Here is a 15,405-nt window from a genome sequence, read left to right on the forward strand (position 1 = left end):
TCTATTGCGCTTCGCCAGGTCTGAGGTGGCGAAGGAAGTCTAGCGTAAAAGGTAGCGTTCAGTACACTGCGCAAGTTAGTGAATTTGCGTAGTTTCGTCGCTAGCAAAGATTCGCCTGGCGTAAGGTTGCGAAGTAACACTAGCAAAACTACGCCAGCGTTCGTTAGTGAATTTGCGCAGTAGCGAAAATGCCAAACGCTAGCGAATTAACGCTAGCGTTCGGCGCTTCGCGCCTTAGTGAATTTGCCCCTATATGTAGAAATGTGAACGTTATCTATTATATTTTACCTCATGCTGCATTTTAATAGAATAATTATGTCATTAAAGACTATAAAAATGCAGAAAAGTGTTGCAGTGAGACCTATTTGTTGCCTTTGTATGGTCAGTAGAATTATTATTACAGAAACTAACTGACTGAAACCAAAAATACTATTATTACATTCATGGCATGGATGTTCTTTGAGAATAATTAATTTCTGTTTGTATTTTAATAAAATATTTTTTTCCTCATACTGCCTGTCATCTATTATATATTTTCTAAATCATTGATGGGGTTATTTATCAAAGTTCGAAATTTGGAGTTATGTGAATATTTTTTTAATCTACAACTTGAATGGAAGGTTATTTATGAAAAAATTTGAACTTCTAATATTCGATTGAATAAGAACAACCTGCAGATTCGAATCGAGTTGTCCTCCAAAAAAACCTTTTTGTCAGGAAAGCTATTAACATCTTCAAATGGTTCAAGACCTCTGCCATTGACTTTGACATGAACTCGGCAGGTTTTAGGTGGCAAAGTATTGAATTAGAACTGTTTCCAAGGTTGAGGTGTGATAAATTTTACATTGAAATGCAAATTTGAGTTGGTGGTTTTAAATTCAAAATTGTGAGTTTTGACCACAAAAAAATTAAAAAACCAAATTTGAATTTACCATTCGAACTTTAGTAAAACTTGAAAGTGCATTCACTCCAAATGCATGATAGATATTCTCCTCTATAAAAAGTCTTCTCTTTATAACATGTATTTGTACGGTTGGACTATTAGCCTGTTTCTACATTACAGGTGATATTCTCTGGCTTCCCCATCTTTAACCCCCATAATCCATTCTTCCACGCTTTGATTCATAAAATGAAAGTGTAAGTGCAAGCCAATAACATCCTTCTTTAATGCAAATTGCTATGAGCAGTCTGAATGGTAAAACATATAGCAATGCAACTTCAATGAAAGAAGGAGTATGAGGGATAGGAAGCACATTATTTAAACATGAGTGAATGCACCTTTAAAATGCAGATTGTGTACATGAGGCTCCGTAGAGTATTATTTAAACAATGGCTTATAGAGAACTTGTCCTTTACAAGAGTACATTTTGTACAGGAGGATCTTGTGGTGTGGCCAGTTTTCAATTTCATTTTGTTTTCTTTTCAAGCAAAGCATTCGAATTTCATTGATGGTTTGCATTGTTGTGAATCGTTTGAATGTTCCATTAAGGCACTGAAGGAAAACAAAAAAAAAAAGTTCTTTCCACTAAGAGTTCATTGCACCGTCAGCACCTTGTGTCATCCTCGACATCAGGGAAAGAGTTGAACTGGCACAGGCGTTTGGGATCGAGGGATGAGCCTCATTCATTTCTTTTTGTAATAACCTAATGGGAAAATATATTTATACAGGGTTACTAAAGAAAGTATCAACCGTCTTGACATGGAAATTTCCTCTTTGGATCCAGTGAGTGATTAAGATGTGACTCATAACATGAGTGTCTATAGCAGTCAGATTTAACAAATCCCTATTAATTACTTAGATATATAAACAAAGTATCCTGCAAAAGATTTATAACACAGTCACTACTGTGGCTTAGTTAGTGTTATAAAGTTAAGTTAACTTTTTGGTATGTTATAGAATGCCCAATTCTTAGTAACTTTTCAGTTGGTCTTCATTGTTACTACTCTACTACTCTTATATATAGTGATGGGCGAATTTGTTCGGCAGGCGCAAATTTGCGGCGAATTTGCGCGGTTCGCCACAGGTGAATAAATTCGCAAACCAGCTGCCAAAATTCAACTGTGTCAAAAAAACGAATGGCGGCGTCAAAAACTAGACACCGGCGCAGTTTTTCGCCATTTCGCGAATTTCTCGACTAAGCGAAATGACGCAAATTCGCCCATCACTACTTATATATGCTTGGAATTATTTGCTTTCCTTTTCTGATTCAATTATTAAAATGGGAGTCACTGACTCCCAGAGCCAAAGCCTATTGCGCTTTGAGACTACAATGTTATTATATTGTTTTTATTACTTAACTTGCTATTCAGACCCTCTCCTATTTATATTTTGATTTCTCATTCAAACCACTGCCTAGTTGCTAGGGTAATTTGAATAGCTGCTAAAATTCCAACTGGAGAGCAAAAAATAATACATAATATTGTTGAGCAAAACTTGTATAATATTGTTGAGCAAAAAGTTATATTTAATAATAATTAAACCACAAATAATAAGAAATAAAACAAAATGCAAAAGTCTCAGAATAGCACTCTCTACAACATACTAAAAATGTATTTAAAGGTCAACACCCCTTTTAAAAATGGTTTTGATATAAAGCAGACCAATAAAAGGCAATCCTCTCTCTTTTTCCATAACCATTTCCGTACCCTTTAGATTTTAACGCTTTCTGTTCCGTAGACATTGTAGCCTTCTCTGTATGTAGCATAATTCTGGGTGCTGGCTGCAGGAGGAGGCTTAAAAGTTTGTGCATTCTTTGTAAGTTTCATTCTTTTGGACTCTGCTCTTGACTTGTAACAGAATTCTATCAAAGCTACCATCATGGCGAGTCCAAGCCCTCCAACCAGTATATAGAATACCCCTGCGACATTACTTAGACTCAGGGCACTTGTCTTGTCCTAAGGAAAATTAACACATTGGTTAGTTCTACTAGATAAAGCCAAGAATAAAAAATATAATGAACTCCTACCCTGACCAGGAGACATCTATTAAGTTTGTCAGTAGCATTTAGGGGACTCTACTCTACTGTAAACAACAAATGTTAATATATTATCAGTTACAATTAAGTTATCTTATGCTAGACTTTCTGATCAGTAACTTTAATTTTATTTATTTTAAGAATGCATGCATTCTGTTATCTGCCATTCTCTATGATATAACTACATAGCCTGCATTGTTTATCTGTAAAAAGAGCAAATATTATCATGCACTGTATAACAATCTCTATGTAGCTAATATGTAGGTATCCTGTATATCTTCCACTTGAGATATCTGTCTGTATTTCATCAAGTCTTCAGCATTCAAATTGGATGGATACTGGACAAATAAAACACCTGCAAAAAATGTAGCTTTAGCTTAAATGCCACTGGATTTGAACAATATGATCCGGACATTATGGGGCACATTTACTAATGGTCGAATTTCAAAGTGAAAAAAACTTCGAAATTCGACCATCGAATTGCAGTAATACGATTTTAGAAGTCGAAGTCGAAGTTTTTTGATCGAATATGGCCATATTTGATCGCAGAAAATCGTTCAATCGAACGATTACATCCTTTGATTCAAAAATTCGAACAATTGAATCGTTTTTTTCGTTTTTTTTTTAAAAAAACTTTGGCTTCTAAAAACTTAGCCAAATGTTGGCTATAGGTTCTAGGAGGTCCCCATAGGCTAACATAGCAATTCAGCAGGTTGAAGGTGGCAAAGTGTCAAAGTTTTTTAAAGAGACAGTACTTTGATTTTCGAATGGTCGAATATGCGAAGTATTTTCAATTTGAATCAAAGTCGAATTTGGAGTGTTCGATGGTCGAAGAAGCCAAAAATTACTTTGAAATTCAAAGTTTTTGAATTCTATAATTCACCTCGAATTCACTTCGACCCTTAGTAAATGGGCCCCTATATGTTTGATGCTATAGTTTACTGGTTAAAGCCATTAATATTCGGCATATAAAGGCTAAGCTAACTGTGCATTGTCTTGTGACATTTAGGCATATTTATCTTGACTGCATTACATTGCTTTGATGTCTGGTACTAGTAAAATGTCAGAGATTCAAACTAGGCATTTTTCCTCTGAAATAGTCTATAATGAAATAAACATATGCCTGCCAGGGTGGTCCATGCCAAAGTGCTGTTGGACCTCCCCAAAAGGGAATTTCCTATATGCCATTTGAAAATGATGTTACATTTAAATTAGAAAATAGCAGACTAATTAACTAGACAGCAGCAAAACAAGTCAATGCATTATAAATATGAATATCAATATGAAAATTGGATGGAGTGAGCTATCAATAATCTACAAGAGGCTACAAAAACAGAAATCTTCAGTGTGAAAGAAATGTTTTCATGCTTTACTGTATATATATATATATATATAGTGTATCACACATTTTTTTGTCCTTGCTTAATGGTGTTGGATTTCAAAAAGCTTTGGAACATTCCAGAGTGAGTGTGCAGGTAATATTTTTCTGTTTGTTTGTAGGATCCTCTATGTTCTATGTGCAGTTTCAATGATTCAAATACCTTCTTTGTAAAAAAAGAAAAAAGAAAAATAACTTTGTGTGCATGAGCGTGAGTCAAAATGGGACTTCCAATCAATTCAAAAGACCTTCTGCGACTGACCTTACTTCCGGAGTCCTTGGCTCCACATTCACCCTTATCGTACCACCATTTGTTTTTCAGCTTGTCTAAGATGCCTTGTTCACTGAGTTTCAATACTGCAAGGTTTACAGGAGTTCTTCACGTGGGAAATAACATAAATAACATTATATTATGTTATTTTATGTTATTCAAACTTAAAACTATTTGCAAACTATACAAAGCGATAAAGCAGGGATCCTGGACACAAAACTCTTGAACTGCAGGACACCTGTGATCATCACCTTAGTTTTAACACTACAAGTGACATTTTATTGCCAGGACCTGCCTATATCGCTTTGAGTAATCGGCACACACTGTTAAAAGAATAACAACAACAAACTACAAAAAAATGCTCTAGGACTTCATGTAGCTTTTCTAGGATCATATTAAGGTCCATCACTCTAGAATATCTTTTCCACTGAGAAATATTCATTAGTATACTATATGTGTATATTTCTAAAACAAACTTATTATTGCCTGCCACCCTTCCACCCCCCTTTTTTTAAATGAACCATTATTATGGCTTCAAGTGGCAATTTGCTGTAGAGTGAGAAATCTACAAAATTGCCTATGCTATGCAATATATTGTCCTGAACACAGGGAGCAGAAAGCTCAAAGATGTCTGCGGGGAAGGCATTTATTAATCATTGTAATGGTAATGTCTTAAAGTGTGAAACTGATGTGCTGCCACCATCTACTGATTCACTTACATGAAGGTACAGACCAGTGATTTTTAAACCGTTGCAAGTCAAACCCCCCATTGAGACCCAAAGGGCCTTCTTAGCTTACTCACATATGTACTTACCCCTGTTCAGTGCAGTACACTGATTGGTGTACACCCTAAATTTAGTTGACCTTCAAGCTGTGCTTCCAGGAGTATATAAGTAAGAAATATATATTATCTATGCAGTTAGTGAATACATATTTGCATCCTGTGATACAGAGAAGCCATGTGTTTTTTATCTACATGAAAGCATTTGTATGTTCAGACAAGTTTCTGCTTTCTTTAGCAATAAAATAAAAAATATTAGGTTTAAATGTATATGATGGGTATGCAAGATATGGAGACACTATGTTCTTTCACAAATGCAATACTTATTAGTGTGTGAAGATGGGCAGTAGCCCTCATGTGCCTATGTGACACAATCAATTCCTAATCATTGTAGTGTACATGTCAAACAAGGTGGCGGCGCAGTGGTGGAATCAGCGGCCTCTCTGGGACTCTAGGTGCTAAGACTATACCTCCTCTACCCAATCTTCTTCTTAGCTAGATAGCTTCCTAAGGTGCTGGGCGAGGAGAGAGCAACACTGTTCTGAAAGAGGACTGGGCTGGTCATGAGACACATCAAAGGCCTGCTCTCACCATCTCTGGACCCACTACAGTTCACCTACCATTCCAATCGCTCCGCGGATGATGCCATCACCACTGTCCTGCACCTGGCACTAACTCACCTAGACAATAAAGACACGTATGTACGAATGCTGTTCATAGACTTTAGCTCAGCATTCAGTACAATCATTCCTCAGCACCTGCTCAGCAGCTGAGCATGTTGGGCCTGAACATCTCTATCTGCAACTGGATCTTGGACTTCCTCACCAAGAGACCTCAGGGAGTCCAAATGGGAAGAAACATCTCCAGGACCATCACACTGAGCATGGGAGCTCCTTAAGCTGTGTTCTCAGACCACTGCTGTTCACACTGCTGACTCATGACTGTGCGGCAAGGCATGGGTCGAATAACATCATCAAGTTTGCTGATGATACTACTGTGGTGGGTCTCATCAGCAAGAACAATGACTCAGCATATAGATAATAGGTGAAATGGCTAACAAACTGGTGCAAAGTTAACAATCTGTCTATGAACACGAACAAAACAAAGGAAATAATTGTTGACTTCAGAAGACCACGTGGTGATCACTCTCATTGACGGATCTACAATGGAAATCGTCAAGAGTACAAAATTCCTTGGGGTACATCTGGCGGAGAACCTCTCCTGGACCCTTAACACCAGCTCTGTAGTGAAGAAGGCACATCAACGTCTCTACTTTCTGCAAAAGCTTAAAAAAGCCCATCTTCCACCATCTATCCTCACTATCTTCTGCAGAGGGTCTATTGAAAGCATTTTAAGCAGCTGCATCACTACCTGGTACAGAAACTGTTCTGTATCTGATCGCAAGATCCCGCCATTATGGTTATTTACTACACCCGCTGTTTCCAGAAGGCAACCAGTATTGTTGGGGATGGCACCCACCCTGCACACAATCTCTTTTCCCTCCTGCCATCGAGAAAAAGATTCCGCAGTCTTAGGGCACTGACTTCCAGAATGTGCAACAGCTTTTTTCCACAAGCCATCAGGCATCTAAACTCCCAAGGACTGAACTGAAATATAAAACCTCTGAAATACTTTACACAAATGTATGTCTACCTTGCCAGCAGGACCATGTATTGTTCATCTAAAGAACTCTTTATATAAAGAACACGTTATATATCTCATATAGTTTTATGTGTAGCACCATGGGTTCTGGAGGAAAGTTATTTCGTTTCTACTATGTACTGTATTGATGTATATGGCTGAAATGACTAAAATCCACTTGACTTGACTTGACTATTCATTTTATTGTACATACCACAGCCTTTGGACTAAAACATTAATGAGTGGGAATTTATTGAATAAAAAATCCTGTGTTAAAATATTTAACTGGAACTATTCTCTATTATCTGTTGTACAAGGAAAAACCCATTCACCTTCTAAAACTCATCACTTTGTTCTCATCAATTCAGATTTCAGTTTGAAATCTGAAAAGAAACCCATCAAGGACTTATAAAGAAGATACATACAGACCCCATTCATAGAGTGTGTCACCACAGAAATCTCAAGAATGAGACCTAATGTTGCACATGAAGATAAACCTCTACAGACTGTCCATGCGCTCACTCCATGGATAAGAATAAATCTTATTGTGTGGCTGGCTGCAAAATAATTTTATTAACATATCATGTTATCACGCAATGACGCTCTATGGGGTAAATTAACTAAGTGGCGAAAATTTGCCAGTGACCGCTTCGCAGCCATCGAAACACTTCGCCAGGTGAAATCCGCTGAGACAACGATAATTTACTAAAATGCAACGTTGTGTCCAGGGTGCCGAATGCTGACAAATTTTCGTTACTTCGGCAATGCGAGCAAATCAAGATGCGCTAGCGTTCAATTCTGCCAAGGGCAACTTCGCTCAGGCTAATTTGCATGCGGTGGGAAATTTAAAGTTGAATTGACGTATATGTTGCAGCAAATACATTACATTACACAAGTCCGTGGTACCTTAATAAAGAATTATTATAATGCCCTACACATGAGCCCTACACATGAGCCCTACACATGAGGACTGTTGTAGGCTATCACTTTGAAAAAAAGAAAAGATGCCAGAGTTTTTAGGACTTAGAAACTTTTTCCACTAAAAAATATGATGTAAGTAACAGAAGAATGAGGAAGATCTATGCACTCCAGTGCAGTTTGCCTGGTCTGAGCTGGCGAAGGCAAGTCTGGTGAAAGAAGTAACGTTCAGTAAAATCTGCATCTTAGTGAATTTGCGGGTAACGTGGTGGATTGAAAATGAATGATCACAAACATTCTGAAAAATACCCAAAGCCACAGCCTAACATAATGTTAAATGAAAAATAACGTGACTTAAATAATGTAATAAGAGGTGTTCACACCATTGGTGGTAGTCATGGGGTAGAGTTGTCCTAAAAATCCCCATGACATCACTGTTGATGTTCATTAAAATTATAACTGTGATAGGCTACACTGTAAACTACTTCTGTGTTTTATGGCTCTTTGTTTTATGGCACTAATAAAACCAACTTCTATTCAGGAAACTACAATATTCATCAACTAATATCTCTTCTTTCTCCAGCAGGCTTAAACAAGTTCAATGAACCTTTGGGTTAAAACCAAAATTAGGGTTGGTTTCACGTTTGGTGCTCTTTCTGCTGAAGGTCAAATTACCAGCTACATACAATGAGTCTTTTCAAATTACATAAATAGACCAGCTTCAGGTGATCAATGTGCCCCATAAAACACAATCAAATTTAAATTGAAAATATTACCAAAAATGGCCAAAAAAATCAGTGGCCTGATAGGAGAGTGCAGTGCAATACTTATTTATAGATTCTGTCTTACTACATTAGTGTGAATATGTTGGTATTTACCTATATGAATGTGCTGTAATAGATCCCTATAATAATATCTCTTGTCTGTGTCACAAGGCATTCTCTTCTGTCTACCATTAATGTAGGTCTAGAATAAATGGCTCCTTTACACACTAATACACACACATTTTAAAGCCTGCAAGCAAATCTTTATCCTTGATATTCTAATCTGAGTGGAATAGGTATGCAGTGCAAAGGACCAAAACAATCAGTGAGGCATTGATTTCAAATTCCAAAAGCTACTATGAAAAATAATGGACAAATTGATCCATTTCTCAGTTATTTAATGTTTAGATTTTCTGTCAGTTACCAGAATAACAGTCTTGCCGATTACTCTTGACTAAGGTACCCGATTGTGGTGACATTGAGGCTGACCTTGGAGTCACCTCCCCCGCTGCCGCATTCTCCTTTGTCGTACCACCATTTGTTTTTCAATTTGTCCAAGAGTCCTTGCTCATTCAGTTTTAATACTGCCAGGTTAACAGCATTTCTTGAAACGATAAAACATAACTTGTAAGAAAATGTACAAAAGGCTTAGGAATAGAGTTGTGCGAATGTCTTCAAATTGGTTTGATGGTTTTTGTTTTCATACTACTTTTTGCAGATTAACTGCAAAAGTATGAATCAAAGGAAATATTTTCAGCCATATTATAGCAAAACATGGAGCTAGAGATTTACTATAAGAATGCCAGAAAGTGTAGGATTGTGTGTCCATGTGCATATATCTACAACTCCAGAATGAACATTGATTTGCAAGATTTGCTGTTTTAAAATTTGGAGGGGGAAATAAATATGAAAGTTGTACAAAAATCGCACATCTCTATGTATGAAATTATAGCGTATAAGAAAGGAGCACAAGAGGACAAATTGTCTGGAATTTTTACAATATAGAAGAGAGATAGAGAGAGAGATGTAAATGAAAACAAATAGATGCATTAAGTAAATGAAAAGAGAATTTACCATATTGTCATGGGAAAAAGGGGTAAATGATACTACCTCAAACATCCAAAAAAAAAAAAAAGATAAAGAAAAGCAAACACAATGCATCAGGGAAGGTGGAATACTATAACAACATTTATTGTTATATTATTCCACCCACCTTAATGCTGAGCCTTTTGGTGTTGCCACTCCATAGCCTTTGGAATCGAGGTTTCCTCCAACTTTCATAGTATCGCACGGCTTCCGCTGCTCAATGTATTCATTCATGGTAGATTCCAGCAGGAAGGCAAATTTTCCTTTTGATTTCCGAACCCGGGCCACCCCATCGTCGGTGGTTTTGGCAAATACAGATGGCTCTGCTGATTTCATGTATGACCACATTTTTTCGTAGACTGCTATTTTTGATCTCTGCATCAAAATAAAATAAGACAGTGAAAATGTGCATAATTATATATAAAAAAAATACATGAATAAAACAATGAATATGGACCAGTTTGAACAATAAAAATGATTCATAAACATTGAAATATCTTGTTTTTTGTTTTATATTTACAGCCATGCTTTATATGTTACAGAAAACCCTCAGGGACAGACTTAAAAAAACAAAAAATGAGCTGGCATTTTTTCTCAGTTCAAGAAAAATGTGGCAAAAATATGTGAATGCATGGGCAAGCATTTTTTAAAAACCTCAGAGTAAGCAGTCAAGAAAATTGCTAGAAAAAAATGGTAAATTTGTTTGTAAATTTATTATTTATGTTTAGGAATGCACTGAATCCAGAATTTGGTTCAGTATTCACCCCAAAATTAAGTCATTTTCATCTGGATCCAGAAGCCAAGAGCTTGGCTGAACTGAATTTGAACCCTATTAAACACTAAAAATTGGCCATGCCAAATCCCAAATGATAGATGATAAGTATTTGGATCAAATAATAAACAAATGAAGACCAATTTCAAATTATCACAATCTACATAATAATTAAAGTTAAATAGATTCTGTTGTGAGAAAACATCATTTAATAGTGATGCTTGAACAGAATTATGCACTGAAAATCAATTTTTCATAAGAGCAAACAGTTTTTTTATATTTAATTTTGAAATCAGACATGGCCTAGACATGTCAGTTTCCCAAGTGCCCTTAGTCATGTGACTACTGCTCTGATAAACTTCAGTCACTCTTTACTACTGCGCTGCAAATTGTAGTGATAGCAGTCTATGAACAGTTACATTGTACATTGCTTGCTCATTCCAAAAGCATATGAGCAGGAAAAATGAGCTGAGATGGCTGCCCACACACCAATATCACAGATACAAAAAAATACACTTCATGGTTCAGGAATACAATTTTATATGGTAGAGTGAATTATTTTCAGTGTAATTTAGAAATATTTCTACACCATAAAAATCATGACAAAATCTTTTTAAGTCAACAACCCCACACAGTAACAACTAAACATGAAAGGAATGACAATATAATGTAATGTTTCCCTATACTGGTACAACTAGTGTGCTTGCTTCAGAAACTCTACTTTAGTTTGTATAAGCAAGCTGCTTTGTAGCCATGGGGGCTGCCATTCAAAGCTGAAAAAGGAGAAAAGGCACAGAATACGCAGTAGATGACCGATTATAGCTCTGTAGCATACAGTTGGATTCTTCAGCACATATTTGTTATCTACTGTGTTTCCTGTGCTTGAATGGCTGCCCCATGCTACACAGCAGCTTGTTTATATAAAATATAGTAGTGTTTCTGAAGCAAATACACCAGTTTTACCAGTGCAGGGTAACAGTACATTATATTGTCATTCCTTTAAAGTGCTTACATTTTTAGTTGTTATTGTTCCTTTAAGAACCTCTGCTTAAGATAATTCAATTTGGCCAAAAGCCCTACAAGTACATTTTCATTAAATATAAATTTTAAAACTCAATACATTCAATACAAACTATGCTTATGTTGGAAATGTAAATGCTATGTCAACTCAGCAACATATATCATGTCAACTACTAAGTATGGAAAATCTCTGCAAATGGATAAAGGATAAAGGATTGTAATACAATGTATTAATATAAATAGGTTCTTAGTGCAAATGTTATTTTTACACATTTATCACCTTCTAGCATGTACTAAAGATAATCCTAAAGAATAAATAGTATATGTTTTCTTGTTTTTGAAAGAGGATGAACACTTATTTTAATATAATACTGTTGAAATTCACAACTTGTCACAAGATGCAGACACAAGTAGATCAAAAATGCTACACAAATGTAACCACCAAAAATGGAAACTTGTGGAATCAATTGCTGTGTTGGAGAGTGAGCCTGTAAAAAGCCCCTGCTTCATTTGGCACCAGCATTCACACACAGCATGGAAGCACTCACACTTACAGCCAACTTACTTAGATTTATTGTCTAGTAAAATATGTAAAATAAATATATAGGAAATGGAAGGCCACAGGCACAGTTGCTGTAAAAGCTAGGACTGGCAGGCCAAGAAAAATACAGGAGCACCATATGCGATTGTGAGAATGGTTACAGACAACCCAAAGATCACCTCCAAAGACCTGCAAGCACATCTTGCTGCGGATGGTGTATGTACATCTACAATTCAGCGCAATTTGCACAAAGAACATTTGTATGGCAGGGTGATGAGAAAGAAGCCTTTTCTTCACTCACGCCACAAACAGATTTGATTGTTGTATGCAAAAACTCATTTAGACAAGCCACAGTCATATTGGAACAAAGTGCATTGGACAGATGAGACAAAAATTTATCATAACAAAAATTGCTTTGCATGGCGGAAGAAGAACACCGCATTCCAAAAAAACACCTGCCACCAAATTTGGTGGAGGTTCCATCATGCTGTGGGGCTGTGTGGCTAGTTCAGGGACTGGGGCCCTTGTTAAAGTCAAGGGTAGAATCAATTCAACCCAATATCAACAAATTCTTCAGGATAATGTTCAGGCATCAGTCACAAAGTTGAAGTTACGCAGGGGTTGGATATTCCAACAAGACAATGACCCTAAACACATTTTGAAATCTACGAAGGCATTTATGCTGAAGGAGAAGTACAATATTCTGGAATGGCCGTCACAGTCCCCCGACTTGAATATCATCGAAAATCTATGGAATGATTTGAAGCAGGCTGTTGATACATTAAGTGCATTTACTTTCTTTTTGTGTTTTAGCTTTAGAGGTCTAAGGGGAACATAAAAAAAAAAAGTTAATAAGGGTTTTTATTTACTGCTGGTAGCAAATAGCATTTTTTTTTTCTCCTTTCCCTCTTTCTTCTAATTAAGGGGAGGGGTTAATCAGGTAAATTCTGAACAGGCTTTGAGTGCTCTGGTTGAAACCTTACACTTGTGAAGGCAAAGCGAGTGTGGGAGCTGCTTAGCGAGTGTTGCATGTGATCGAAGTGTTGCATGTGAATTAAGTGTTAAGCAGCGTTAAAAACCTTAAGGCGTTTAAAACTGAAAAGGTGTTGGTGAGGAATTACATTTGGGAGACTGTAAGTACCCAGTGTAAATATGAGTGGGTTTGCTGGTATTACTCAGTGTGTGTCTTGTCACATGTATGTGGTGTTGGAGCAGCAGTTCCATGCAGTATTTACATGTGAGAGATGTCGGTGGGTTTTCATCTTGGAATCTGAGCTGCAGACTCTAAGGGGTGAACTTGCAGCACTGAGAGCATCGGCAAACGAGGGGGAGGAAAGGAGGCTCGCAGAGCAACCACTGGCAGGGGCTAGTGGAGTGGGGGGAGGAGAAGGGGCAGTGGAGGCTAATGAGGGAGGAAGGTTTGTGACAGTCAAGAGGGGAAGTAGGGGACAGAAGAGTAGGGGGGCTGGTCCACAGTTTGTCCAAAACAGCAAATTCGCCGTTTTGGCTGAAGATGCTGGGGAGGAAAACTCCGAACTGGCGTGTATGGAGCAGGCTGACTCTCGGAGCACCCCGGGAGGCAGTGGCTCTAATACGGGTGGGGGGGAGTGCAAGGAAGGAAAGGCAGGTTCTAGTTATAGGGGATTCAATTATTAGAAAGGTGGATAGGGTAATCTGTCGCAAGGCCCCTACATGCCGAACAGTCTGCTGCTTGCCTGGTGCTAGGGTTCGGCATGTGGTGGAACGAGTTGACAGATTATTGGGAGGGGCTGGGGAAGACCCAGCGGTCTTGGTACACATAGGTACCAATGACAAAGTTAGAGGAGGTGGTGAAGTCCTCAAAAATGATTTTAAAAAACTAGGTTCAAAGCTGAGCGTGAGGACTTCCAAGGTAATTTTCTCAGAGATATTACCTGAGCCACGAGCAACGCTAAGGAGACAGCGGGAGCGTAGGGAGATTAATGCGTGGCTAAAAGATTGGTGTAGGGAGGAGGGTTTTGGGTTTTTGGAGAACTGGGCTGATTTTTCAGTCAGCTACAGGCTCTTTGCTAGGGATGGGCTGCACCTCAATGATGATGGGGCAGCTGTTTTGGGAGAGAAGATGGCTAGAGGGTTGGAGGAGATTTTAAACTAGGTGTGGGGGGGAGGGTTCAGTAAAAGATTCAGTGGTAGACAGGTTAGATGAGATAGTGGGCAAAGAAAGGGAAAATGGGGGAGGAGATTTGGCTAGGGATACTGTTAAGGATAGGGAGGACCACATGTCATATGTTCAATATGGTGCCAGTATTAAATGTATGTTTACAAATGCAAGAAGTCTGACTGGTAAAATGGGCTGGAGCTGCTGGTGATGGAAGGAAAATATGATGTGATTGGTGTGGCCGAAACATGGCTGAATGAGTCGCATGACTGGGCAGTAAATATCAGTGGCTATACTTTGTTTCGGAGGGACAGAGGCAATAGAAAAGGAGGAGGGGTATGTCTGTATGTTAGGCAGGATTTAAAAGCTCATATAAAGGAGGAGGTTATGTTAGAAAATGAGGGGCCAGAAGTCGTATGGGTGGAGTTCTTCACCAATTGTAAAGAATCCAGCAAATTAATTGTAGGAGTATGCTATAGACCCCCTAATGTAAGTGAGGAGGAAGAGACAAAGCTCCTAATGCAAATAGAAAAGGCTGCCAGTAAGGTTCTTAGTGGGGTCCCCCAGGGCTCAGTATTGGGTTCACTTTTATTTAACTTGTTCATTAATGACTTAGGGGAGGGTGTTGTAAGTAATGTATCAGTGTTTGCAGATGACACAAAATTATCCAGCCCAATTAATTCCATCCAGGATGTGGCATCCTTGCAACAGGATCTTGACAAACTGGCAATCTGGGCAGCTAAGTGGAAAAATGAGATTCAATGTTGATAAATGTAAAGTCATGCACCTGGGATGTAAAAATATCCAAGCCACTTATACCCTTAATGGGACTGCACTAGGCAAATCCATTATGGAAAAGGACCTTGGAGTCCTTGTAGATGATAAACTTGGCTGTAGCAAGCAATGCCAGTCAGCAGCATCAAGGGCAAATAAGGTCTTGAGCTGTATTAAAAGGGGCATAGAGTCACGGGAGGAGGGGGTCATTCTTCCACTGTATAGAGCACTTGTAAGGCCCCATCTAGAATATGCCGTACAGTTTTGGTCTCGATCACTCAAACAGGACATTATTGTATTAGAGAGGGTACAGAGAAGGGCAACTAAGCTGGTAAAAGGTATTGAAA

General features: G+C 38.0%; 1 protein-coding gene across 3 annotated transcripts in view; it reads right to left on the minus strand.

Annotated features, from left to right (window-relative positions):
* Window positions 1–865: 865 nt before the first annotated feature.
* The window catches only part of gria3.S (glutamate receptor, ionotropic, AMPA 3 S homeolog), a 227,520-nt gene continuing 212,980 nt past the window's right edge, over window positions 866–15,405 (minus strand). Inside the window, exons 13-16 of one of the 3 annotated variants that reach the window (XM_041574732.1) lie at window positions 9,942–10,189; window positions 4,616–4,730; window positions 2,647–2,895; window positions 866–1,643 (exon numbers count right to left, since the gene is read on the minus strand). In XM_041574732.1, coding sequence (XP_041430666.1) covers window positions 2,650–2,895; window positions 4,616–4,730; window positions 9,942–10,189 — 609 coding nt within the window. In that variant the 3' untranslated portion in view covers window positions 866–1,643; window positions 2,647–2,649. Of the gene's footprint in view, window positions 1,644–2,646; window positions 2,896–4,614; window positions 4,731–9,217; window positions 9,333–9,941; window positions 10,190–15,405 lie in introns of those variants that run through there. The other 2 variants (XM_041574731.1, XM_041574733.1) reach the window with 2 other exon arrangements.

Source organism: Xenopus laevis, chromosome 8S, assembly GCF_017654675.1.
Source record: "Xenopus laevis strain J_2021 chromosome 8S, Xenopus_laevis_v10.1, whole genome shotgun sequence".
In the NCBI taxonomy this organism is placed as follows: Eukaryota; Metazoa; Chordata; class Amphibia; order Anura; family Pipidae; genus Xenopus; species Xenopus laevis.